Genomic DNA, 26956 nt, shown 5'->3' with positions numbered 1-26956 from the left:
AAAGGCCACTCCTGGGCATCCTCACCAGGAGGGTGGAGGAAGTGGGGCCTGAGCGCATGGGGAGCAAGAGGAGGGTGGGCCAGGCTGCCCCAGAGTGCCTGGCCGGCAGCTCTCCCCATGGGTTTTAAGAATCCCAAGGAACCATTGGCTGGGTTTCAGTATGTCTTCCCCAAGCTCTCCAGACCCCTTTTCTCTATTGTTCTGTTTCTTCCCTTCACATCTCCGATTGGTTCTTAGGCCCAGGCCAGAGTTTTCTGAAGGGTGGAAAGAAGGGCCGTTTCTATTAGCAACCCCAGGCCCTGCTGAGTGGGAAGGAGGCTGTCTCCGCTTGCTGAAGAGACCGTCTTTATTCCACTGGATATTCTTTCCTGCTTTGTGAAAGGGTAGTTGGCCATACATTTGTGGGCCCATTTCTGGGTTCTCTGGGTTCTCAATTCTGTTCCATTGATCTGAGGGTCTGTGTTTGTGCCAGCTTATTTTCTTAAATAAACGTTTTATTTGGGAATAGTTCTAGATTTGTAGAGGTTGCACAGAGTTTCTGTCTGTGGCCCTCACCCAGTCTGCCCCATCATTAACATCCTACGTTACCACGGTACATTTGTCGAAACCGAGAAAACAACGTTGGTACGTTACTGCTAACTGAATGCCAGACTCTCTTTGGGTTTTTCACCCGTCTTTCCACTAGTGTCTCCTTCCAGTTCTAGGATCCAGTCCAGGGTAGCACATTGTTCCCATTTACATACAAATTTGTTTCCTTTTTATTTCTTACGGTTGCTAAAATGGGCTCCTACAGTATTTTTTTTAGTCTTAATCTCATCTCTGTGTGAGTCGTACAAATCATCTCGTTCCTCTCTAACACTAGACTAGTTAAGAGATAAGATATCTTCAAGCTATCTTAGCAACAACTGAGGGGTGCCCATCTACGCACAGAGAGGCACACACAGAAGGCATCAGCTTGTGCCCAGAAGGGCCCATGTGCCCAGTCGCAAGCCTGTGGAAACCCTCGGCAAGTATTTGCTGGGAGAGGGAGTGACTGAGGAATGCACGAAAGTCTTCTTCACAGGATGGAGGCTGGAGACGAAGACTTTATAACACGGTCCTCCTCTCTCTGTGTCCTTTTTATGTTTTGTTGGGTTTTTTTTGGAGAAGAGATCTAAACCATGAAGTCTGGCTGTTTCCTTTGCTGAACTTCCGGTGCTCGCAGAGCTGTTCCCCGAGGCCTCTGGGCATGGCCTTTGGCTGGTGGCACTTGTCGCTTTGGCTTCTGAGTTCTCTGCGTATCTTGACCCTCCCAGGAAATAGTGGACAAAGAGAGGGGACGGATGTGGCAGTGGCCTCGGTGGTGGCTGCACTTCCCGGTTTCTGGGGTGGATGGAGGGGTTCGGCTCTCCTCCTTCCCTTCCCGAGTCCGATCACAGCCCTCTGCAGTGCCAGAGCCTGCTGTGGGTGCTTCTGACATGCATGGCCTTTGATTCTAACTCTTGCACCACGGATGTCGGGGATGGACAGCTCGGGAGACACTTTCGAATGCTAACCCAAACCATCAGAGCTTCATTTAGAGCGATGCTGTCCCAATAAAACTTTCTGTGTTGATAGAAGCATTCTGTGCTGCCCTATCCACCGTGGTAGCCGCCAACTACATGTGGCCATGGACCGCTCAAAATATGGTTAGGGCGACTAAGAAACCAAAATTAAAATTTTATTTTATCGTGATGACTTTTAATAATGTAAGGAGACGAATGGCCCCTGCTGTACTGGGCCTGCAGGTCTGGAGCCGTCTCTGGCGGGACCTTGTGCTCACAGCTGAGATGCTGGAGACACTCCCTTCGGCCCCAGGAGCTCACAGGGTGCGTGACACTTGCCGAGAGCGGGCACCTAGAGTCCTGACAGAAGGCAGCCTGGGGTCTGTGGGGGCAAGCGGGCAAACTCAGAGAAGCACCAGCACCAGCAAGGGCTTCCCTTAGAGCCGGGACCTAGGCTGGCTGGAAGGGCAAGATGGAGGGAACAGTACCTGCAGAGACCCTGAGGTCTGAGAGAGCTGGTGCAGACTCGCAGGAAGTGTTTGCAAAGAGCTTGGCCTGGGAGGAGACTCGTGAGGAAATGGTTGGCTCATGGAGGTCTTGGCAGGTGGCGAGTAGGGGTTGGGGTCTTATCTAGAGATCATTGCAGTGTGTGTGTGAGAGAGGGAGAGAGAGGACATTAGAATTGTTTTAGGGAAATTAAAACCCCTGCCAGTGAGAAGGCTGGGTTCACCCTGAGGACAGTGAAAGGTGAGTCCGTGCTGGTGTGGGAATTCAGGGCGCCGCGTGGAGGCAGGGCCCTGGGGACCAGCATGTGGATGGGTTCAGAGGCAGGGGCCCCTCCTCCTCCCCAGCCACCTGCAGTCCCACACTCTATTTCCACCCTCACCCCCAAACCTTCCACAGGTTAAAAATCTCAGCTCCATGTTCTGGCTGCAGCTGGGGGGAAATGATTTCAGAGCCTGCTGGCGTGGAGCCATTTTTTTTCTGCAGCAATTTCCCCGTTGGAAGTTGTTAAAGGAAGTGGCGAGCGCTGGCTGGGATCAGTCCCAGCCGTGAGCGGTGGGTGCTGCAGAGGCCAAGACCGCAGGCCCGGAGTCCCGGGCCACAGGGTCCCCGGAGTGAGCCCTTGCTGGTGGCGCTTTCTGAAGCGAAGATGGAGGCGTGTTCGGTAAGGGGTTTTTGTTCTGGCCCCCACTGGGCAAATTTCTCTTTCCTCTACTACCCTCGCGTTCCTGTGTTTAAGTCAGGCCTTCTCGGGACGCCTGCGTGGCTCGGTCGGTTGGTTAAGCGCCTGAGTCTTGATTTCGGCTCAGGTCATGACCTCATGGTCCGTGGTTTCGAGCCCTGCGTTAGGCTGCATTGTCAATACAGAGCTTGCTTGAGATTGTGTGTGTGTGTCTCTCTCTCTCTCTCTCTCTCTCTCTCTCTCTCTCTCTCTCTGTCCCTCCCCCCACTCGTGCTGTGTCTCTCAGAATAAATAAATAAACTTAAAAAAAAAAAATTAAGTCCGGTCAGGCCTTCTCTTAGGGATGGGGAAGAAGGCTACCTGCCGCCTGCCGCCATCTTGGTTTCCCACTGGCGGGGAGTTGGCCATAGCTCCGTGTGGGCTCGGGCGGGTGGGCTGTAAGAAGCAGGAGGCTGTGGAAGATTAAACCAGAAAAGTGAGCTGGTATTTGGCTCCTGGGTTCAGCTTTAATCCTTGTGAGTCCTGCTGCCCTTCTGCCCGGCCTCTCCTCCTGTTCCCTCTTCCCGTCATCCCCACCCTCTCCCTGGGGGAGCCAGAGGCCCCACTGTTCCAACAGCCTTGCTCTTTGGCAGCTGGGAGCCGCCTCTGAAGGCAGCACACACCCTCATCAGGCCGCGTGGAGGGATCTGCGCCAGCGTGTGGGCCCCGGCGGCCCCCGGCGGTCTTGCTCGGGAGGAGTTGAGGTCTCAGTACCGCCCAGTGGGATGGGGAGACAGAGGCCCCGGGCGGTGGGCTGGCGTGCCGGTGTCACCTAGCCAAGAGCTAGAGTTGGGATGTGAAGGGAGGCAGCATTTTGTGTCTGTACCGTCCTGTGTAATCCTTACACCTGGGGTGGGGGGGAGGGGGAGGCACCTCGATCCCCCTCTCATAGCTGAGCACACTGAGATTCAGAGAAGTTGAGTGACCTGGCGGTGTCACCCAGGTCTTCCCTCCTTGACTCAGTTTCTTATCTAGAATAGCCCAGCCTGGGGTTACTGTATGTAGTTTGTATAATTGAATTGATCTCTTTCTCTTTCTCTCCTTCTCCCTCTTCCTCCCTTCCTCCCTCCCTCCCTCCCTCTATCCCTCCTCCTTTTCTTCTTCCCCTCCCTTCCCTCTTTCCTTAATATCCATTCATTTTACATCCTTTGATCACTTACCCATATTAATTACTGCCAGGGACTAATTGATGAACAGAATACAGTCTTCCCTGGGGGCGTATAGGGTGGTCTATAGATAACCAGTCTGTTATAGATAAACAGTCTACAGATAACCACCATGGAAGCAGACTGATGGGCCCCAAGGGCAGAAAGGCTGAGATGGGGCATGATACAGAGCTGAGGGCAGGGCGGCCTTGTGTTTTTTCGTCTCCACCCAGCCATGCACTCGTTTGGTGTGCATTTAGCTCCTGCTGTGTTCCAGGGCCTGTAGTAGGTGCTGCGCTTAAGTTCCCGTCCTCACTGAACTTGCATACATCCGTCTCTCCAATTGATGACGTGATTTATTTTCTGATTCTGAGCCACGGTGCCCTCTTTTAAGCTTCAAGTGTGAAGTTGCCCCTGGTTTCTAGAAATCTGAAAAGATTAGAGCAGGACTGTTCTGGTAGCCCCGTACTGGTTCACATCTTTGAATGGGGAGCCCATCTCCTTGATCCTTTGGATTGCAATTAGACTGAAAATGCCGCGTGGGCAGAAATCTGGCTCTTTTGTTCACTGTTCTGTCCCTGCTGCCTGGCATGCCGAAGGTGTCCTTGTTGAATGAATGAATTCCGATCAGATCATCCAAAGAGTTGTGGTCTGTTGGGCCGAGGCGTCTCAGGAGCTTTCTCGTGTGGGCTAGTGAGGGTTGAATTGCAGGGGTCTCTCGGGGGAGGTGACTGGAGGCTGCCGAGGGCCCGCTGAGGTCCCAGTTCCTGAGCTGTTCTTTGGTGAGGGGCTGGCCTCGGCAAGGCTGTGTGCTTGTAGCCCCACTCGGAGATGACTTTGCCTCTGGGGCCACTCAGCTACTGGGCTGTCAGATTGTGTTCCGTCTCTCCTCCTCTGGGGACTGGCCTCAAAGGCAAGATTGCTCTAGAGCAGACCTCACCAGCCAGATATCATTGGGAAATTCTTGTGTCAACACCACACTGTTTTAATTATTGTAAACAAAAATCCCTTCTCTTACTAACCTTCTTTAAAAAAAAAAAATCAGGGGCGCCTGGGTGGCGCAGTCGGTTAAGCGTCCGACTTCAGCCACGTCACGATCTCGCGCTCCGTGAGTTCGAGCCCTGCGTCGGGCTCTGGGCTGATGGCTCAGAGCCTGGAGCCTGTTTCCGATTCTGTGTCTCCCTCTCTCTCTGCCCCTCCCCTGTTCATGCTCTGTCTCTCTCTGTCCTAAAAATAAATAAACGTTGAAAAAAAAAATCAACATACATGTTTTGGTGGCTCTATTCTCATCTGTATGTTTTTGGGCAGGTAGTAAGATTGGAAATAGCTCAGAACCTGGTGTGGGGAGGCGGACAGAAACTTCACTTTGCCCCTTGCTAATGGACAAGTCCCTTACCTCTCAGCCTCTCCAGTTCCTTATCTGTCAGTTCTCTAGCTAGATACTCAGTCACTTGTGATTCCTTCTACTTCCTTAATCTCCACATTTGATTGGCTGGCTCCATTTCCAAATGAGTATCCCAAATCCACCCATGTCTCTTTTTCATTACTGTTGCCTCTGCCTGCTGCCCCCCCCTCCCCCCGCCTACTGAGCTACTGCATGGACTTGTGCAGTAGCACCTACATCACTCTCTGTATCTACTCTTGCCCTCTCCTTCATTTCATTTTTCATAAGCCAAGAGTGATTTTTCTTAAATATCTTTCTTTTCTGATCATCTTTCTTTTCTGAATACAGCCCTTCATTTAATGGCTTGCGCTCAGCATAGAACCCAAGCCCCTTCACCATTACCTTCAAGGCTCTGAAATATTTGGCATCTGCCTCCTCCTTCCACACTCCTTCTCCCGCCCCTCCTCACTCTTCACCTTGTGTTAGAACACGTCCGGTTTCCTGTCATGGCCAGGACCTTTGTATGTTCTGTTTCCTCTGCCTGGAAATTTCTATACTTTTAGGGCTAGCAACTTCAGAAGTCCACTCTTCAGAGAGGCCACCCTGTCTAAAATTAGATGCCTCCTATATCTGCCACTTTACTTCAGCATGCTCTTTCCTTTTTAGCGTTTACTCACCAATTTCAATTACATATTTTAGTGATTTTTCTAATTTGTTTTTTACTCTGTGTTTCCTGTTAAAATGCAAGCTCCCTAAAGAAAAAGACGGCATATTTTGTTTGCTGTTGTATTCTTAGCGCAGATGAGAGTCCCTGGCACACAGTTGGCATCCAGTAGCTGTCTGTTGATGAGATGGATGAAGGGGGGGGGGGGGGAGTAGATGAATTCCGTGGTACCAGGGCACATAATAAGTGCTTATGAGTACAAGCTTTTATATTCTCCTACTACTGGTTAGAACTTTTCCATGGCAAGTTCCAGTACTGACGGGCTTCAAGACTTTTGTCAGCCTAAGTGATAGAAGTCCAGGATGGTCTGGATGCACTCAGATGATGCTGTTAGGGTATAGTTCTCAGCCAGGCCCACTCCACAGGGCAGGCCATCAAGGGCACCGTCAAAGCAGCTAGGCCTCTTTCTGCCAGCATAGTCGTAGCGCTTGCCCGTATAGGAGTGCTTCTTCCCCCAGAGCCGTAGCTGGAAAATCCCAGGGAAGGCCCTGAATGGCCTGGCTTTGGTCACGTGTTATGCCAAAACCAGTCACAGAGCCGGGAAGACGAAACACTCCTGTTGGTCCGCGCTGGGTCACGGGCTCAGCCCTTTAGCAGCGAGCTGGAGAGTCTAGGGGTCTGAAGGGTCAGGGCTACGTGCCCTCAGGAAATGGATTCCTGGAGGAAAGTTAGCCCTGCTGACAGAAGAGGCGTGAATAAACGCTGTCACTCCGCGGCAAGAACAGTTGCTACTGCCACTACCGTAGTCCCCTCCCCGCCGTCTCCACCCTCACTGGGAGCTCTCCATGGGGCTGGGTCATCTGGCTCTCCCCTGAGGGTCTCAGGGGTGACCACTGTGCCCCATTTCCATCAGTGAGCAGAACTCTCCTGTGTCTCTGTGGGAGACCGAAGGCCTCCGGCTCAGAGATGGTGCATAAGGCCTAGACCCTGGCGGGGGCCAGCAGAAATCACATTTCTAGAATATAATCAGTGAACCTAGCCCCTAGTTTTTGCTTTTTAATAACATTTCTCACTTTGTTTACTATGAAAGTAATGCATATTTACTTTGGATGGAACATATAGAAAAGCAAAAGAAATAAGTTATCTGTAATCCTTCATAGAGCTACTCATTGCTTCTTGGCTTTTTAGGTTCTTTCCCCTTAATATCCGGTAATTTACCTGGATGTACATTTTTAAAATGTGAAAGGCATGGAAATGAAAACAATAATACCCTTTGTGGATGGTGTGCCCCTTAATTGTACTATTCCGCAGAAATGCTTTAAACGTCTTGGTGCATTTCCTTCCAGTCAGCCTTCTTTGTTCGTTGGCTTTCCTTTTTTTTTTTTTTTTTTTTTTTTCTTTTTTTAATGTAGCTTATTCATGAATTTATGCTATAATTCTTTTTCTTTTCTTCCTTTCTTCCCTTCCCCCTCCCTCCCTCCCTCCCTCCCTCCCTCCCTTTCTTTCTTTCTTTCTTTCTCTCTCTCTCTCTCTCTCTCTCTCTTTCTTTCTTTTATAGAAAGACTGCACACATGGGCACGGGGAGAAAGAATCCCAAGCAGGCTCCCATGCCCAGCACAGAGCCCCCCACTGGGGTTCCATCTCCTAACTGTGAGATCAGGACCTGAGCCAAAATCAAGAGTCGGATGCTTAACTGACTAAGCCACCCAGGTGCCCCAAGAATTTTTTTAAATTTTTTTTAATTTTTAAGTAATCTCTTCATCCAACATGGGGCTTGAACCCACAACCCCAAGACCAAGAGTCACATGCTGTATGCATGCCCCTATGCTAGAATTCTTCAGTGAGTATTCCCAGTATGTCTGGGACTGAGCTGTGAGCATGGAGTGTCTCATTCAGTCCTCCCAGTAACCTTATGAGATGATATCTTAAGGCATTTGGGCCGCAGTGACAAAAACAGCATGGAGTGGGTGACTTATAAACAACAGAATTTCTCTTTCATGGTTCTGGAGGCTGGGAAGTCCAAGATCAAGGACCCGGCAGAGTCAGTGTCTGGTGAGAAACCACTTCCTGGTTCATAGATGGCTGTCTCTGCAATGTCTTCACATGGTGGAAGGGGCCGGGCAGCTCTCTGGGGTCTTTTTTGTAAAGGCCACTAATCCCATCATGAGGGCTCCACCCTTTTAATCTGAACACATCCCAGAGGCCCCATGTCCTAATACGATCACACTGGGGATTAGGTTTGATGGGGGTTGTGGAGGGGGGGGGGGGGGACGAATATTTAGTCTATAGCCGGAGGCAATGCTTTTATCCCCAACATATAATAGAGCTAGAGAAACTGACAGTGTCACTTACCTGAGGTCACCCAGATGGTACATGGTATGGCCAGGATTCATATCCAGGATATCTGGTTTCAAAGCAGGAGTCACAAAATACACACACACACACACACACACACACACACACACACACACACACCTACCTTAAATTCGCAGAGATAAGCATACCTGGGTGGCTCAGTCATGGGTTCAAGCCCCTCATCAAGCTCTGCACTGACAGTGCTGAGCCTGTTTGGGATTCTCTCTCTCTCTCTCTCTCTCTCTCTCTCTCTCTCACCCCACCCCCACTTGCACTCTCAAAAATAAATAAATAAAAAGTTGAAAAAAAAAAATTCCCAGAGATAGAACCACGTATGTATTCCGAACTCTGTGAAGCCTGAACATTCTTCCTTTTTCAGAATTGCATTTCAAAGTAACGTTTTCCAAATCGAATTACAAATGTTCATCACAGAAAACTTTGAAAATAAAAAAGTAGCTCAAAAAAGAAAACAAAATCCCTTCGCAGCTCTACCAGCCACTGATAGCCAGCCCCTTAACTTCTTTTACATTTTTTTTTTTTATTTTTTTTTTTCAACGTTTATTTATTTTTGGGACAGAGAGAGAGCATGAACGGGGGAGGGGCAGAGAGAGAGGGAGACACAGAATCGGAAACAGGCTCCAGGCTCTGAGCCATCAGCCCAGAGCCTGACGCGGGGCTCGAACTCACGGACCGCGAGATCGTGACCTGGCTGAAGTTGGACACTTAACCGACTGCGCCACCCAGGCGCCCCAACATTTTTTTTTTTTAAATGTACGTAAAGTTCACGGTTGTCAGGGTATCGTTCTAAGAGCTTTGACAGCTGAGCTACATTTTTAATGGTCGTCCTGTGTGCCATCTAGGGCATCCGCTGTAGTTCATAGGACTCTTCCTGTGGTTGTCCAAACCACCCAGCCACAAATGTGTGAGAGCTCCAGGAAGGTTGGGGGGGTAATTGGAATTCGTGTGGGGGTGGGGGTTCCCCAGATGATTCACCGAGAAGAGGGAGATGATCATGCTCCTGTTGACTCAGGTCAAACTTTCTGGAGGTGAGCAGCGAGGCGGATAAAACTTCTCTGTCTGTGGCCTGATATCCTGAGTATCCTGGGTGCCTGCGTCCCCAGGCCCCTGCCCCGAGGCCCGCCGGAGCCTGTGTGTCTCACGACCAGCACCTGCTCCGGGAGGTATGTGCTGACTCCCCGACTCCCAGGCACAAACTATTTTTGGCTGCAGTGACTGTTCACTACAGTCATGAAAACAGAAACTCCTCTCCCTTTCTTGTCCTTCTCGGAGACACCGTACCAGGGGCTGGGGCTGCCGGGGACCCTGGGCTTGGGCCCCTCACCATGCATTGCCTGTGGAGCTGGGTGCTGGCCAAGGTTGCCAGGGGCACAGGGACCCCACCACCCGTGGTCTTGCGAGAAGCACAAAGCCTGGACCAGCCGAGGCTGGAGGGTTGCAAGGTAGGCGTTGGGGTCTGGGATCAGGTGGCCCTCCCGCAAGTCCCCAGAATGGGGACGTTTGGCTGGGCTCCAAGTCCTTGCGATGCCTCCTGTCTATAGAACGCGTCTGCAGAGTTCTAGGTTGTGATTTCCATTTCACTGTTTTATTCCCTGACTTGCTTGAGGGAAAGTGGCTGGGGAACCATCAGGATCTTCCCCCTCCTCCTAGAGAATGAATGATTTTTTGGCTTGTTCCTGCTTTTGGTTTGAACAGGATACGTGCTTGTTTTGAGCCTGCTTTAAGAAACTGAAGTTGTCCAGGCAGCCCCAGCCCTGCCTGTCAGTGCCTCTGGCCACCCAGGCCAGCAAGGCCAAAGTGGGGAGAGGCTGTGAGTGCTGGCTTTGGGGTTACACAGACCGGGGTCCCGTCCAGGTTCCGGCGCTCACTTGCTGTGGCCTAAGTGAGTGACTTAATCTCTCTGAGCCTCGCTCTCCTTAGCTACCAAGCAGCTGTGCCCAGGCCCCTTCACGAGCAGTACCAATACCAGTACTAGTAGCTGTTACGTTTGTGACTAGACTGGGTGCAACTGGTTGTGGAAAGAGGAAGCATGGAGAGAAGCTGAGGAAGAATCAGCGTGCCTTGGCCCTGGGCAGTCTTAGGCCGCATCTCAGGACCTGGGTGTTGGGGTGTAGCTGCTGATATGGGATTTGCTTCTGCTGCTGCTTTTTTTTTTTTTTTTTTTAAGTTTATTTATTTAGTTAGAGATCAAGCAGGGGCGGGGTAGAGAGAGGGAGAGACAGAGAACCCTAAGCAGGCTCCACGCTGTCAGTGTGGAGCCCGATGCGGGGCTCAAACTCACAAACTCGAGATCATGACCTAAGCCGAAAGCCAGGATTGGATGCGTAACCAACTGAGCACCCCGCCCCCCCCAGGAGCCCCTGCTGCTTCTTTTCCAAAAGAAGAAAAGTGTGCACAGTCATCAGTGGGTGTGGAGAGGGGTGGGCAAGAACATGCAGCTGAGAGTTCCTGCACACCTGCTATCTTTTAAGCCACCGAGACGGAAGGGACTTGCCAGCCCTCTGGATTCTGCAGGGCTCTGGGCCCGTGAGGCAAGCACATGGCTTGGCATTCCTCAGGCTAGCGCCCTTGGAGGTGATTCTCAGGGCAGACCTCAGGGTTGCTCTTACCCTTGGCTCACCTCTTAGAGCAGCTCAGAAAAGCTGGCAGGCATGAAACTTTACGTCGGGGCAAGGAATGCCCGTAATGAAAAACCGTGAGCCCTCCTAGGGGCCCAGCACAGCCTGGTGATGCACACTGGCAGGGGTGTCTGGAAATCTGGGTCCTGGTCTTGGGCTGTTGTTCAGGGTGACCCAAGCAGGTCCCCTCCCCTCTGTGGTCCTCCGTTTTTTCCTCCCTAAAATGAGAGTTGGACTAGATTCTCTCTGAAGTCCCTTTTGAACTCTGCTCTTTGACTTTGGCAGAAGAAGGATTTATCCTCTTCTTCTTAACCTCATGAATCTCCATTAGCTCCTTTCGTGCCCTCAGACCTTGGTAGCACCAGTGATGGCCTCCTTGGCTTGAGTCTGAGACACCCAATTGGGCTCCATTGGGCTCCCATACTTTGAGGCCCTTTGTTGCTGTGGGGCAGGAGTTGTTTACAGGGTTTCTGGAAAACTACAGAGAAGGTTCTGCTTACCTCCAGGATCTCCTGACAGATCTTAGTCTCCTGGTTGGATAGCTTGGAAACAACGCGGCCCCTGTTTTCCAGCAGAGCAACCTGGTTCTCAGGTCTCCAGCCTGGGCTCCCTTCCTGTGGCCCCGCGCATCCCCCACCCAGACAGACAGACAAACAACCCCAAAGGACAGGCCGCATAACTGAACGCTCGCACATGCCCCTCTGGTAGAGGGGTCTGTGATTCGGCTGGGGGCCCCAAGTTGGGGCCCACTAGATTCCAAGCCTGGGGCCAGACATGTGCCGAGGCCCTAAGCAAAGCTGCTGTGTCCTAAGGCCCTGGTGCCAGTCTGGGGGCACTCTGGTGCCGTGGGCCTCTCTCTGTGCTGGCTGAACTCTGCTCCCGCCCTGCAGATACAGAGGAGACAGAAGCAGGAGGCTAGTAGACTTGTCTGAATCCTTTTTTTTTCTTCTTCAATGTTTAGTCATTTTTTAGAGAGATGGAGACAGAGCGTGAGTGGGGGAGGGGCAGCGAGCGAGGGAGACAGAATCCAAAGGAGCTCCAGGCTCTGAGCTGTCAGCACAGAGCCCAACCCGGGGCTCGAGCCCACAAGACTGTGAGGTCATAACCTGAGCCGAAGTTGGCCATTTAACCAACTGAGCCACCCAGGCGCCCCTTTGTGAATCCTCTTTTTAATGGTGTGTTTGGACAGGGAAGATTGAAGGGGCACCAGCAAGCAGTAAAGATGGCCGCAGCATGGCCGCTTCCGGAGCCCCTGTCGGTTTCTGTCAGTGCCTTTGCCCTTGGGAGAGCTGGGGTTTTCCATGAGGAGATACATTTCAAACCAGACTCCGCTCCGCAGTTCCAGCACCCCCTTCCCCTCTCAGAGGTGCCCCTGTGGGGAGGGCACATCACACACCCACCCTTACTCAGTAGCCTCTCCTCACCCAGCCGTTGGCCTGGCTCGCATCCCCACCCTCTGCCACCCTCCCTGTCCTCCTGTCACCTGCTCTGTCAACCAGGGAGGGCCTGCAGCTCCGAGGAAGCTCTGTACCCCTCCCCACCCCCCCCATCCTGCCCTACTTGTGCAGGGGAGGGACTTTCCTGTTTGCCAGTTCCCCAGAAGTCAAGCCTGTCACCTGAGGGTTCGCGTAGCTCTTCAGCTGCTGGCAAACCCTCCCCCTGTCCCACTCTGACCCCAGTCTTATCTTTGAATGTTCTCTCTTCCGTCTGATTCTTTGACAGTATTCCAGTCCTGACTTGAGTTTTACCGTGGCGTCTGGTGGACAATAGCGTGTTTGTTTATTTTTTTCCATAATCAGCAAACATCCTGGGTGTAGAGAACCGCCCCCTGTAGGAGCCTGTCTCCTGTCTCCGTTTTGGAAGTAGCATGTCTTGAGGGGTAAGCCTGCAGCCCCGAAGCTGGGGTGAGTGTTTGTGTGTTTCTCTAATGCCGGACGCGTCTGGCTGTTTCTAGACAGCAGCCGGGAGGAGCAGTTTGCGAAGTGTCTGTTGATGACTCAGAGAAAGGTGACAAAATGCAGGAGGCCTAGATGGCAGGTGTGGGCCTACCTCGAAGCCTCTCCTCTGCGTCCCCTTCTGCAGATTGTATGCTGGCGGGGGCTGGGGACGGGGGGCGGGGGGCGGGGGCGGGTTGCTGGCCGGGGAGAAGACCTGTCAGCACAGAGGGAGGTAGGTGGAAAGGAAGGAGCAGTGAGGCTTAGGGCCGCGAGGAGATGGAGCCCAACATAGTTGACGTGTGTTTGTTGAGCGGCTCAGTGACCCACTGGATCAGGGCTTGCCAGACTGTGCCTCGTGGGCCAAGCCCAGCCCCCCACTGGTTTTTGTACCGCCATGTAAACTAAGAATGGTTTTCACAGTTTTGACAGAGAGAAAAAAAGGGAAGACCGTTCGGTGACCTGACGGTTACGTGAAATTCAGATTTCAGTGTCCGTTATTAACGTTGTGTCGGAGTGCGTATTGTTGACGTGTTGTCAACGGCCGTGTTGGTGGTCTAATGGCCAAGCTGAGTACTTCTGACAGAGACGGTGTGGCCTGCAAGGCTGAAGATCATTCTCTCTGTTGAGAAAAAGCTCGCCAATCCCTGCACCAGGTACCTCAGGGTTTATAGGAGGAAGAAATGGGGCCTGGGAGGCACAGGACTGGTTCTCCAGGAGGGTGGGGCCGGCCCCTGGGGTGATGGTGGCGGCTTGGAGATCTGGTCCTAGGCGGAGTTAGAAAGCGCCGGTTTCATCCAGAGGGCACCAGGGGAAGGTAAGGCCTTGAAAGGGCATGTGGGGAGAAGACCCTGGGAGGCCTCCTGTGTGCTTTTATCCCCGAAGCCAGAGCTGCACCCAGCTGGGCCCAGGGGAAGGGCCGTGCATGGAGCCAGGAAAACCAGATGTGACCTGTGACTCCAAGTAAACCCTGCCCTGGGCAAAAGGGCTCACTTTCTAGAGCACATAGGTGGGCACCAGTGCAGGCAGGGCCAGCTGGCTGGGCACAGGTAGAGATGGCCACGCCTCAGCCTTACCAATCCGGCTGTGTGGTCTTGAGCAATTCACCTACCCTCTCTGAGCCTTATCACCCATCTCAGGATGCTGGGAGGATTGCAGCGCTGACCTCTGTAGTTCGTCTGGCACCCAGGAGATGCATAATAAATGCTCATCACTTGCCTTGGTTCTTGACCTGCTCCTCAGTGCTTCTCCTTTGACCTGTATTCCTCTACGTCCACACCTGACGCCGTCAATGCACCATCGTTCTGAGGCTTTCAAGCCCAGACATACCAATGCATAGGCCAGAGACAGCCACTCCCTGGAGATTCCAGCCTGGTCCCCCACTCTGTGTGCCCCCACCCTGCCTTGGTGGGAAGGAGGGAGGCAGGCACAGACCTCCCATGGGACACCTGTGGGCTTGGGCTAGGCTGGGATTGAGTTGAAGGAGTGTGGGGCTCATGAGAAGATAGGCAGGGGTCAACCCCAGGGCACAGCCCTGCCCTTCCTGCCCTGGCCGCCAGACCTGCCTTCTGAACTGGGCATTCTCAGACACTTTCTTCCCTGGGCTACTTTGGCCAGACTTAAGGCCCTGTAGCCTGTCTTCTCTCACGGTCCCTACCCCGAGTGAGGTGGGGCGGGGGCATCAGGATCCCTTTTAAAAGCCCCCCCCCCCCCAGGTAATTCTAGGGTGCAGCCAAGGTTGAGAGCCACTGGTCTAATCCAGCCAAACCCACCCATCTTATAAGTGATGAAACCAAACCCCAAGAGAGGGATAGGGACTGGTCCAGGGTCACGGGATTCCACTGACCAAGTCTGGTCCTTCTTTCACGATGCTAGTCCAGCTGGGGAGTGGTGGAGAGAAGCCTTCCAGGAAGTGTCTGACTTCTCCCAGGAGCTGCTATTTCTCATTTCCCAGCCCTGGGATAGGAGGAGGCTGGGCCCAGAACTGGTCCATTGTCAAAGCCAGTGACCTCTGGACAAAGCCGACTGTTGATCTCCATGGAAACCCCAGAAGGCTGCCTGACCCAGGCCCTCGCTGCCTCGGCTCTGCCTGTGCCTCCCAAAATTTCCAACTGTTGTTACCCAAGCCTCACTGTCCCTCTCCCTGAGCCCCAGCCGTGGGCAGAAGGCAGAGAGAGACACGGGGGCAGGTCTTCCCTTCCCAACTGGAGGCACGTGGGCTCCTAGCCTGGACTGCCACAGAAACTGCCTTGCTCTTCTCCCTCTCTTTCCCTGGCCTGCCCCCCTGGCCCCTCCGGTGTGACCAGTCCCAGGGAAGCGTCTGCGGTGAAGGATCCTGGCCCTTTCCGGGAAGCTGGGGGATGTCCCTGTGCCCCCACACCAGAAACCCGGGTTCTGCAAATGGACCTGGAGAGCTAGCCCCACCGATGAGGCGGTCACTGCCTTTACTGACCCCTCCTGTGCTCTTGGCCCAGAAGGCTAAATAGGAACACAAAGTGTGGGTTTGCTTCTTGGGCTTCCTTTAATGCAGGACTTCACTGGAATTCTGCCTTGAGCTGCCCCAGCTTCTGTACGTGGCCCACAAACAGGCATCGAAGCCCCTGGCATTTCTAGTCCTGACTGACCGCGGCGAGTGTGGACGGCTCTCAGTGTCGGCCGGCACAGGCTTCTAAGTATAGACCCCAGGCAGCCCCGTGGCTGCTGGTAAGTCCCAGGATACCATCTGATACTCAGCCTGGCCTCTGACACTAGCTGCTGTCAGCCGCTGAGGGGAGGGGACAGCTGTGTTCCGCCTAGCCCGGCCCTGCCTGCTGCTCTAGAGAACAGAACCAGCAGCTTAATTACCGTAGACTGGGAGCGACCTCAGCATTCAACCAACCCTCCTCTCTAATTGTTACCAGAAAGAATAACTTCACGTCACCTACTGGAGAACATAAACCGTGACTTGAGGGAACAGTGAGAGGCAGGAAGCCAGTGTTCTCTGGAGCTCTTTCTCTGTCCCGTGTCCTTGCTGCCCCACTTCTGTGCTCACGTGCTCACCGGAGGCTTGCCGGAAACAAGGCTTTGCATCCCCGGCAATGCCTGGGCGGCCGTGTCTTCCCTTCTCGGTTTCTAGTTCATATCCCCCCACCTTTTTTTTTTTTTAAGTTTATTTATTTATTTTTGGTAATCTCTATACCCAACGTGGGGCTCGAACTCAGGACCCCAAGATCAAGAGTCACCTGCTCTTCCAACTGAGCCAGCCAGGCGCCCCTCCTGTTCCATATTTTCTTCCTAGACAGAAGCTGGGGTGAGGTGGGCAAGAATTCTCCCCGCAGCAGACAGATTCTCTGCCCTCACCCCGACTCTAGGGTATGGGTCCTGGCCTCCAGGCAGGTGGGAGGCCCTCCTGGGACCTTGGGGCCTCTCACACCTGAGGGGTTTCCAAGCAGCTTTGCCCACCGGGTTGTCGGCAGGTGTACAAGTTCAGTTGCAGCAGTGGTGAACCTGATTCCCTAATTCGCTTTCAGTGTAGAGATAATCCAGAGAAGTTGTACACGTTCCGGAATAACTTCCTAACACACTTGGCTGTGCCTGTCACTGTGGGTGGGCACATCACACCTGTGGGTGAGGTTTGGGGGTGCCAGTTGCTTAGGGCCACTCCCAGGGCCTGCACCTAGCCTCCCCTGGCCTGACTTGTCTAACTGGAAGTCCAGCTGAGAGCTGAGCGGATGCATTCTCTTTTTATTTATTTATTTATTTATTTATTTATTTATTTATTTATTTATTTATTTTTCAACGTTTATTTATTTTTGGGACAGAGAGAGACAGAGCATGAACGGGGGAGGGGCAGAGAGAGAGGGAGACACAGAATCGGAAACAGGCTCCAGGCTCTGAGCCATCAGCCCAGAGCCTGACGCGGGGCTCGAACTCACGGACCGTGAGATCGTGACCTGGCTGAAGTCGGACACTTAACCGACTGCGCCACCCAGGTGCCCCGGATGCATTCTCTTTGTATACTTGTTCCCCTGGTTCCGGCCCGCTTGCTTCGTGCGCTTTCCCCTCTTGACTGAATGAACTTCAGGTCTGAAATCATTTGTAGGTGTTGAAAGACCGGGGGGGTACTTTGTTTTCGTGGTGGAGTCCCAGAGCTGGGGTGGATGCCTCACTAAGAAGGCCTGCCCCCCCCCCCCCCCGCCCCGGGCTACGTAGCTAAGGGCATTTGCTGCTGGGCTGCCTCCCTCCCTCCTCATTTGCCTACAGAAATAAAGCTTTAGAAATTGCTGATCAGAACTTTGGGAGGCGTCAGGTTCTTTGCACAGGGCCTCCTTGCTGGGGTCCGGAGGCACGTGTAACTCCTGGATGTGATTGTTTGGTCTGCACAGCCTTGCATTACGTAAAAATTGCCACCACGTAAAAATAAAGTAAAACTCTAGGGGCGCCTGGGTGACTCAGTTGGTTGAGCGTTTGACTTCGGCTCAGGTCATGATCTCATGATTTGTGGGTCTGAGCCCCGCATTGCACCCTGTGCTGACAGCTCAGAGCCTGGAGCCTGCTTCGGATTCTGTGTTTCCCTCTCTCTCTGTCCCTCCCCAAATTCACATTCTGTCTCTGTATCTCAAAAATAAATACATGTTAAAAAAAAATTTTTTTTTTTAAATAAAAAAAGAAAAAACTCCAGATTTCTTCAGAGTAAGATCTGGCAACCCTCCCCTAGCCTCCCCTCACATCCCTGCACTGAGTGAAAGCAGAGGGTAGGTTTCCCGTTAGCTTGGACCTTGCTGCTGTTGGATTTCTTGTTGTCCAGTAAAGGAGAGAAGTGTTTCTACTACTTCTGTCTCCGTTAAAAGACAGATCAAAAGGGCCACATCCCCACTGGTCTCATTTCTTCCCAAGGCCTGGCCCTGAGGCTTGTGTATTTGAGACCCTTACTCTGCCAGGTGATTTGCTGACTGGTGGCTCGCTTCGTTAACGGCAGCTTTTAGGTAGAGCCGGGTGGTCCCTCTCTCCAGTGATCCAGCCCTGCAGGGAGGAGGGCTTAGGTGAAGTTTTGGGGTGATGATGGGGTGGTCCGGAGCCGATGGCCAAGAAAGAATTCTTGAAGATGTCTTGGTGCAAAAAGGTGATTTTATTAAAGCACAGGGACTGGACCCATGGGCAAAAAGAGTTGCGCTGGGGTCCTCATTATATACCTTCAGGTTGGGAAGGGGTCGGGGATAGAGTAAGTCTCCAAGGAATTTTGGAAGCAAGGTTTCTAGGACCCTGAGGGGCTAGCTGTTGCTAGGGAAACACCATTTATCACAGTTTAATAAAGCCTCAGTCATGAGATCCTTCAGATGGATATTGGGGCCAGTAAGCTGGGAGCATGATTGCCAGCATAGATCTTGGGGCAGTTGAGATAAAGGCAGTGGACTTACAAGATCCTTGAAGTTGGGATAATGTTAAACTCAATTTCCCTTTGGCCCCCAGCAAAGTGTCATCATCGAGGCAGCTGAGCTCCTAGAGGGTGGTTACCATTTTCAAGGACTTGTCAGTGGGCTGTAGGCAGTAGGGGACTTTAATTTTCGTTTGTCTTAGTTGCCCACATTCCCGTGGCAAGCACTGAAACCCCTTTGCTTTGTTCTTGGGTAGCCAGGAGTGTCCAAGGAACATTCCACCTGGGGTGTGTGTGCGTGTGTGCGTGCACGCCAGCCTGTATTTTGCCCTCGGCTTGCCCCACGCTCCCTCATCATTAGGGGGAGTGGAAGGAGCGGTCAGAAATGACGCTGATGTATGCTGGCATTCTCATTTTGCAGAAGGACATACATAGTTCACACCTCTGGAAAGCCATGCTTGTCCTGGTGATGAAGTTTTGGAGTGGTGGGTGGTTCATGGGGTCCGGAGCCAACGGCCAAGAAAGAATTCTTTGAAGACCTCTTTGGTGCAAAAAGGTGATTTTTATTAAATAGAGCACGGGGACAGGACCCGTGGGCAGGAAGGAGCTGCGCTGGGGTTGTAAAGAGTGGCTCCTTATATACTATGAAGTGGGGGGAAGTAACATCAAAAGGGAGATCTCCAGAGGGACTTGGGTATGGTAAAAAGGACTCCTAAGATGCCTGAGTCCTTGCTGTTGTCTAGCTCAGGTGGTTTTCCCTGTAGTAAGACATTAACATTAGGACGGTCAGGGTGTTCCTGGAGAAATGTTCTACCCTGTATTTGCCTCAAGTGTTTGTCAATGGGCGGCAGGTTAGGAAATTTAATTTTACCTGCCATTTCCTTCTCGCCTGTGTTCCCCGCATCACTATGGAAGGGGGATGTTGGGGCTCCAGGAAACTGAGTCTACGGGTTTCTGGAGATAAGGCTACTGATAAGGTCGCCATTTTCTTGTAATTTACTAAGATATTTGCACACTGATGGAGACTCCTGGCCCACATGACTGTAGTCTCTATCAGTTAACCGTTTGTCTCCTTTCATTCGCCCTTGGGCAGCCAGCAGTACCTGAGGAGTATCTCACACATCCCACCTTGGAGGGGGTCTGTGCTAGCTTGTATCTGGCCCTCAGCCTGCCTTTTGCCCCCTCATCACTGGGAGAGGCAGGGGCAGCTCCAATTTAAGTACGATCCTGGACGGACCCTTCTATCCCAGTACCCCCACCCATTTTTTTTTTTCTTAAGGGAATGAATTTGAACATAGTCTTTTCTCTTTTCTAGGGGGTTACTTCACTTGATAGAGAACAAAGAGTTTCCATTTCACCATGTAGTTTGCTTTTCAGAAAACAGGTAGAAATTCCTTTAATTTACTTTGAAAAAAATTATATATCCCCCCCTCCCCACCCCCCGCCGAGGTAGTCGTGGCATCCCAAGGCTTTGCCAGGTTTGGGAATGACAGCAGGGAAGAGTTGAGGGAGCCCTGGGATCCAGCCATGTAGGTTTCAGTTCTGGCCGGCCACTCATTAATGGTCTCTGAGGCTCAGGGAAGGTGCACTTGACAGCATGACCCTTGCTGATTTGTCCAGACTGGAGATCCTACACAAAGCACTGGGCGCATCGTACTGGTAGATGGTCCGTAATAATAAATGCACTTACTGTGTTTGAGAGCTGGAAACTTGGTGTGTGGGCGGAGGAGAGGAGTAGAGAGACAGAAAGAAAGAAATGAAGACAATCCTCATTTGTGGGACAGTTAGATCTGGGATTGGGTTTCTAGGCCTTGTTTAGGAATCCCACTTGAGAACTGCTGAGTCATCACAGCCTTGGGAAGGTGCGCGTTTCGTGAGAACTGAGGACGCTCCAGGGAAAGACCTTGCATTGTTTTTGTGCGGTTGTGTAAATGTCAACGTCACTTTGATTCGTTCTTGACAATATTGCCAAATTGCTTTTCGCCGTAAAATGAGGGGCAAAGAGGTCAAAACTGCATTTTGTTGAAGAGTGTCCCTGAGGCCGGAGGAAGGAGACACTATTGAACAAAAGCTGCTTCTCCGGGGCCCTTTATCTCCCCAGCCTGCTGTCTGTGCTGTTCTTATCAGCAGTTTCCTGTGAGGCTCTAGTTTTATCATCTGGAAGGATTTCTGACAAGCAAGGGTTTGCCCAGCCGATGACGAGCGGTTTGGTGCTTTTTTGTGTATGTCTGTTTTTCTAAATTTTGATGTGAATCATTCTAAACAGCTGTCAGAGTCTTGTCCACAACCGTGGAAATTGAAGAATATGCAGACAAGACACAAAGGTGGGGATGGGGAGGATATGGCCAGACCCCAGGCCTCAGCTGTGGCCCCCACCACCAGCATTACAAAGCCCCCAAACCATTGCTATAACGACTCACAGACTGTACCTTCGTCAGAGTCCGTTTTTAAAAAAAAATTTTTTTTAATGTTTATTTCTGAGACAGAGACAGAGTATGAGTGGGGGAGGGGCAGAGAGAGAGGGAGACAGAATCTGAAGCAGGCTCCAGGCTCTGAGCTGTCAGCACAGAGCCCGACACGGGGCTCAAACTCACAAACCGTGAGATCATGACCTGAGCCGAAGTCGGTCACTCACCCGACTGAGCCACCCAGGCACCCCCATCAGATTCAGTTTTGACACCTAATTCTAAGATTTACAGCAGCATGAATTGACAATAACCTTACTCTTTTATTTATTTACTTACTTATTTAAGTTTATTTGTTTATTTATTTATTTAGAGAGAGCAAGAATCCCAAGCAGGCTCTGTGCTGTCAGCGCAGAGCCTGACCCGGGGTTTGATCTCACAGTTCATGAGCCATGAGACCTGAGCCGAAATCAAGAGTTGGACACTTAACCGATTGAGCCACCCAGGTGCCCCAATAACCATTACTCTTTTAAAAGAAAATTACACAGCTTGCCAAAATCAGTGATAATCATCTTAGATTCTCAAGAGCTGCGGGTTTTATATGAATCATTTGATGTGGGATGTCTGGCCTTCCCTGATACATAGAAAATCTGGAAACTGTATGGGGCGCCTGGGTGGCGCAGTCGGTTAAGCGTCCGACTTCAGCCAGGTCACGATCTTGCGGTCCGTGAGTTCGAGCCCCGCGTCGGGCTCTGGGCTGATGGCTCAGAGCCTGGAGCCTGTTTCCGATTCTGTGTCTCCCTGTCTCTCTGCCCCTCCCCCGTTCATGCTCTGTCTCTCTCTGTCCCAAAAATAAATAAACGTTGAAAAAAAAAATTAAAAAAAAAAAAAAAGAAAAGAAAATCTGGAAACTGTAGAAAGGGGCCAAAGAAGAAGAAAGGGAAGGCAAAGGGGAAGAGCGCCGAGCTCCCTTCCCCCCACCCCGTTCGGTAGCTCTTTGAGCTTTCTCTATGCTAGGCCATTGTAGTGACTTGTTTTTATGTCGGTCACCTGCGAGCCATTTGAGGCCAGAGGTCTGTCCCATCCTTCTGTGTGTCTGCTCCAGGCTTGGTATCACATCTGGCTCAAAGCAATCAGTGCCGGAGGGGGTTCCTTCCTCCTTGATGAGGAGAAAGAGCACAAGCTTTGAAGTCAGGCCTTGATTCAAATATTCACTCTCTGTATTAGTTTTCTGTTGCCGCAAAGCAAATAACCACAAGCATCCCCAATTTATTATCTCACAGTTGTGTAGGAGGAAGACTGGATGGCTGTGTTCAGGCGGGCTCAGCCAGCTTCCCTGCGTGGGGTCACCGGGCCGAGAAAGTCAAGGTGTTAGCAAGGCTGGCCTCTTACCTGGAAGCTTCAGTAAGAAGCCACGTCCACGTGCATTCAGGTTACTGGCAGAAGCCAGTTCCTTACAGCTATAGGTCTGAGGCTCCCTTTTCCTTGCTGGTCGGCCAGGGGCTACTCTCTGTCCCAGAGGCCCCCTGCGTCCCTTGTCACCTGGCCGTCCATCGTCAAAGTCTGCGTGGAGCCCTTTTCACACTTGGGCCTGTCCCTTCCTCTCTGCCACCTTGAACCCTTGAAAGGTTTTGACTGAGAAATAAGGCAACGGTAGTAAGTGCCTACACAGTGCTTGCTGAGGGTTAATTCTTTTTCATCCTTCTCTTGTTAAGCCAATTTCATTTGAAATCTGTCTTGTCTAATTCAGATTAGCAGAATTGTAAAGGGCCTTCTTTATCTGAAGTTCTTATCATTCTAAAAAGTTGTCATGATTCATCATTCTCCTGTGCAGAGAAATAAAAAGAAACAGGCGGGCACCATGCCCTCATCGTAACTTTTCTGGGTTTTTTTCTTCCTTCCCCCACCCTGGCCCTGAAGCTTTTGGTCTACCTCAGCTGCTGTCTCTGGTAGCCCTGGGGGTGGGGGTGAGAGCTGGCTGCCCGTGTCCTCTGACAAGTGGAGGCTTCTGGGAGGCGGACCCGCCAGCACCTGGCCCCTGCCACTCAGCAGGGGAGCCCAGCCCTGGCCACGGGGAGGATGAAGAGGGCTCCAGGGCTGGCCTGACTGCTCACCGGCTCTCTGCCCGTCTTTTCTGTGCTTTCTCAGGAGATCCTCAGCGAGCTCACACTGGATGCCCTGCTGGACATGAACGAGGTCAAGGTGAAGGAGACGCTGCGGCGCTACGGGGCCAACGCCGAGGAGTGTGGCCGCCTGCAGTACGCCCTCGCCTGCCTGCGGAAAGTGACAGGTCTGGGTAGGTAGGACCGGCCTCCCCGGTGCTAAGGCCAGCCCTGTCGGCTCCCTGTCCCTCTGCCTGGGCTTGAACGCCAGCCTTCCCTCCCCAGGCCTGTCCTGGTTCCCCGGGGCCCCTGCCTTTGCTGAGGCCAGTGATGGGGGTGGGGCGAGCGTGGCCCAGGGTTTCTGAGGCAACTTGGAAAGGCCAGACAGAGAGTGTGTGCTTGGCCTGACCTGAGATAGAGGGTTTGCATCCCTACTGCTCAGCCTAGTATGAACCCAGGGAAGCTTTTGCACATCGTTAGAGACCCCACACTGGTCCGCTGGGTGAGCCCTGTGCGATTTTCCCTCTCCTGAGCACGTCTGTTGGGCTCGGAACCCCCAGTGGCTCCCTGCATTCCAGCCCCCTCGGCACCCCGAGCTCACCCCCAGCCTGCCCCCTGCCTTCTCCTGCCCCCGTTGGCTGCGGGGCTGCGTGCTCAGATGAGAGAAACTATGGTGTTTCAGCTGTGAGTGTGGACGTGGCCACTCCAGGCAAAGTGGGTAATCCTGGTATTACGATGAGTTCCTTGAGAGTTATTTGCGGGCTTTCTAAATCTTGCCTTGGAAACAACTTCAAACACTGTTACTTAACATGCTCACTACCACACCATAAGGCTTTAAAGTGAGCCTAATGAATGGAATTAGCCCCGTTTTTAATTGTCGGAGCCACCTGTCTTATTTCTGGCTCCCTGAGGCTCAAGGAAGGTACTGAAGTTTATAGTCTGCTCGATTTTTTTTTTTTTCCCCTCCCAGAGGGGATTGGGCTTGATTTCTGTCTCGGCCCCATTATACCGAGTCCTCCTCTGACACAGAGCCTAGCGTGGAGAGCTTCACTCGGTTCAGAAGACCTCCACGTACCAGGCCTCCCAGCACGTGCCAAAGAATAAACGTGAGAGCGACGTAGCCTGCGTTCGCGTCCCCACTCACAGAGGGGACTGAGCCCAGAGAAGGCAAAGGCTTAGCCACGGACACACAGCAGTCGGTGGCAGAGCCAGAATTCCAGCCTCAGTCTTTGTTGGCAGCAGGGTTGTTTCCGCGTTGCGGAAATGTAGAACAACTTGGTACCCAAGCTGGGACTGTGGGGTGACTCGTCAGCCTTCCCTCCCTGTGCCCAAATGGTAAGGAACTGTGGAGGCACCAGCCGTTGAGGGATGGTGACCCATTTGTATTAGGAAGGTTCCTGTCTGCCCGTCCTGGGTGCCAAGATAGGGAGACCACTGACTCATCAGGCACTAAATTTATTAAGTCAGGCGCTTGATGTGTATGTGGCGACACCCTTCTCAGCGGTGGTGGTAAGTGCCTGTTGTAGCTAGACCATCGGAAGCATTGGGTGAATTGTCCAGGGTCCCACAGCTGGCACGCAGCAGGGCTGGGCTTCGAACTCGGGTTTCTTCCTCAGAGGGTGGTTTTTCTACCATGCCCCGGAGGAGGCCTATGGGGAGGAGGGGGTCTTTTCCGTGTCCTTCTCGTCTGGTTTCAGCTGTGGTACCCCTACGTCCCCAAGAGGGTCCTGGCCACACCTCACCCCAGTGGGTCTGCCCAGTGGTGGCCAAACCTCCAGGGAATCTTCTGGGGCCTAGGTGGATACCACGATTGCCCAGTGTCTCAGATCATGCGATCAGTCTTGATTGCACCTAGAGCAGTCTAGCTGCCATAAAGGTGGACTGTGGATTCTGCCTGCCTGGGCTCAGCACTCTTAGAATCCGTGGGACCTTGGTCTGTTTCTTAACCCCACTGTGCCTCAGTTTCCTCATCTGTACAATGGAGGTAATAACAACATTCTCTCATAGCGTTGTGAGGAGGAACTGAGTTAAGGTCGAGTGCTTAGACCAGAGCCTGGCATATATTAGTGTTCTTTTCAGTATGAGGCTCGAGGAGTCCGAGAAAATGTTGAAGCCACTTGCCTTGTGGTCACTGGTCTTAAGAAAGGTGAGTGAAGGATGGTTCTCTGTGCCAGAGGCTGATGAACAGGGGAGATCATTCCTGCTGATACTTCCTATCCTTCGTCTGTAGCTCACATTGCTAATCACACCCAGGTTCTTCCTGCTGAGTGACTCCGGAGTCCTTCTCAAGAGCCACTGCTGGTTAACTGGCGTTGGCATGCATATCAAGACCCATTTGCCATCCCTGAGCTGGCTCAAAGCAGCGGTGATTAAAAATGGGTAAATTAGGACCACCTGGATGGTCAGTTGAGCATCCAACTCTTACTTGCGGCTCAGGTCATGATCCCAGGGTCATGGGATCAAGCCCCATGTCGGGCTCCATGCCGAGCATGCAGCCTGCTTAAGATTCTCTCTTTGATTTCCTCTGTTCCTCTCCCCCCACCCCCTCTCTCTCTCACATTAAAAAAAAGAAAAAGGGCGGTGGTGCCTGGGTGGCTCAGTCAGTTGAACATCAGACTTTGGCTCCGGTCATGATCTTGCGGTCTGTGAGTTCCAGCCCCGCATCAGGCTTGCTGTTCTCAGCCTGTCTGTGCAGGGCCCACTTCGGATCCTCTGTCTCCCTCTCTCTGCCCCTACCCCGCTCCCGCTCTCTCTCAAAAAAATAAGTTAAAAAGTTAAAAAAAAAAAATTATTTAAAAAATGGCAAACTGAAGAATTTGGGGCTTGTTTCCTTGGGTGGCGGACTTGGCCATTTTTTCATCCCTTCAGTGACAGGCATGCCAGCGCCTCCCGTAGGCCACTGTGTAAGTTACAGTGTAAGTCGTGGCTGCGGTTCTCCGGGAGCAAACACAAGGAGCACACAGGCCGAGTATCTCACTCTGCCGAGTTGATTCATGAAGAGAAAGTCACCATGTAGTAAGGTAGGAGGAAGGGTCCTTGAAGACGGAGGGAATGTACAAGAAACCCTGAGAGTCTCGAAGGTCGCTTCCCTCCACTGTGCCAGATAAATGGCCGCATGGGCTTGGCCACCTCTGATGACCGAGAGCTCTTTACCTCGCAAGGCTGGGCCGGATTTGTAGGTTATTCAGAATGGACGGCCTCGTGGGAGGAGGCCTAGTGCTGCGGGCGGGATCGAGGGCTGCCTGACCTCGGCAGTGCGTGTGGCCTCTCTGAATCTCCGCGGCCTCACGTGGCCCTGCCTGAGTCAGGGTACAAAGCGCAAAGTAGAATAACTCCAGTGTGGAAGTTCATTTTGTCTGGAGTCAAAATCTGCCTTCCTGTACTTTCCACTCACTGGAGGCAGGTGTCTTTTCCTTCCCCGCAGCAGGGTGTCTGATTATGGGCTCCTTTCTCTCTGCCCCCAACCCTCTGGAGTCTCCTCATCCCCTGTAAGCACAAACCTAGAGTCCTTAGCGAGCCCTCCGAGACCCCTCCTGAGCTGGCTCCGGGGGGGACTGACCCTCTGACCTCATCTCTTGCTTCTCCCTGGCTTGTCCTGACCTCTCAAGGCACAGGGAACTCTGTAGTTCCCAAAGGCCGTGTGTTCCCTGCCTTTGCATGTGCTGTTCCCTCTGCCCAGTACACCTGCTTCCCCTTCTTCTCTAGCTGGCTCAGCCCAGGCTCCTCCTCCTCTGGGAAGCCCTCCGGGCTGTTTAGAGGCTGTTCATATTCCCTCAGTGCCCAGACAGCTCTGTCTCAGCACACTGCTGTCCCCTCTTGGGACCCTTCAAGCACAGTGAATGTCTTTTTCATGCCTTGACGTCCAGCCTGTGCTTGAACGAACAGACAGACTGTGCCGTTGAGCTGGAACGGCACAGAGCCCCAAGGTCTCCGGGGCCAACAGTGTGGGCGGCCAAAAGGACAGCCTCTCAGAAAGAAGTGGCTGTTGACCCTTTCCTCATTGGATCTCTTTCCCAGCAAATTCCCAGGGAAGATTACTAGTGAAGGTTGGGACACCCCTTTCCTGATGTTTGAATTTTTTTTTTCTTTAAAAAATTTTTTAATGTTTAGTATTTTATTTTTGAGAGAGAGACAGAGTGTGAGCTATGGAGGGGCAGAGAGAGAGGGAGACACAGAATCTGAACCAGACCCCGGGTTCTGAGCTGTCAGCACAGAGCCCGACACAGAGCT

General features: G+C 52.3%; 1 protein-coding gene across 14 annotated transcripts in view; it reads left to right on the top strand.

Annotated features, from left to right (window-relative positions):
* The window catches only part of KSR1 (kinase suppressor of ras 1), a 163888-nt gene that overhangs the window by 92700 nt on the left and 44232 nt on the right, over positions 1-26956 (top strand). For 10 of the 14 annotated variants that reach the window (XM_045487986.1, XM_045487989.1, XM_045487982.1 and 7 more), the window contains one exon: positions 22773-22920. In XM_045487986.1, the coding sequence (XP_045343942.1) occupies positions 22773-22920 (148 nt within the window). Of the gene's footprint in view, positions 1-2544; positions 2692-9568; positions 9757-12788; positions 12812-19580; positions 19604-22772; positions 22921-26956 lie in introns of those variants that run through there. The other 4 variants (XM_045487992.1, XM_045487991.1, XM_045487997.1 and 1 more) reach the window with 4 other exon arrangements.

Source organism: Leopardus geoffroyi, chromosome E1, assembly GCF_018350155.1.
Source record: "Leopardus geoffroyi isolate Oge1 chromosome E1, O.geoffroyi_Oge1_pat1.0, whole genome shotgun sequence".
Classification (NCBI taxonomy): domain Eukaryota; kingdom Metazoa; phylum Chordata; class Mammalia; order Carnivora; family Felidae; genus Leopardus; species Leopardus geoffroyi.
This window is presented reverse-complemented; position numbering and strand designations above follow the sequence as displayed.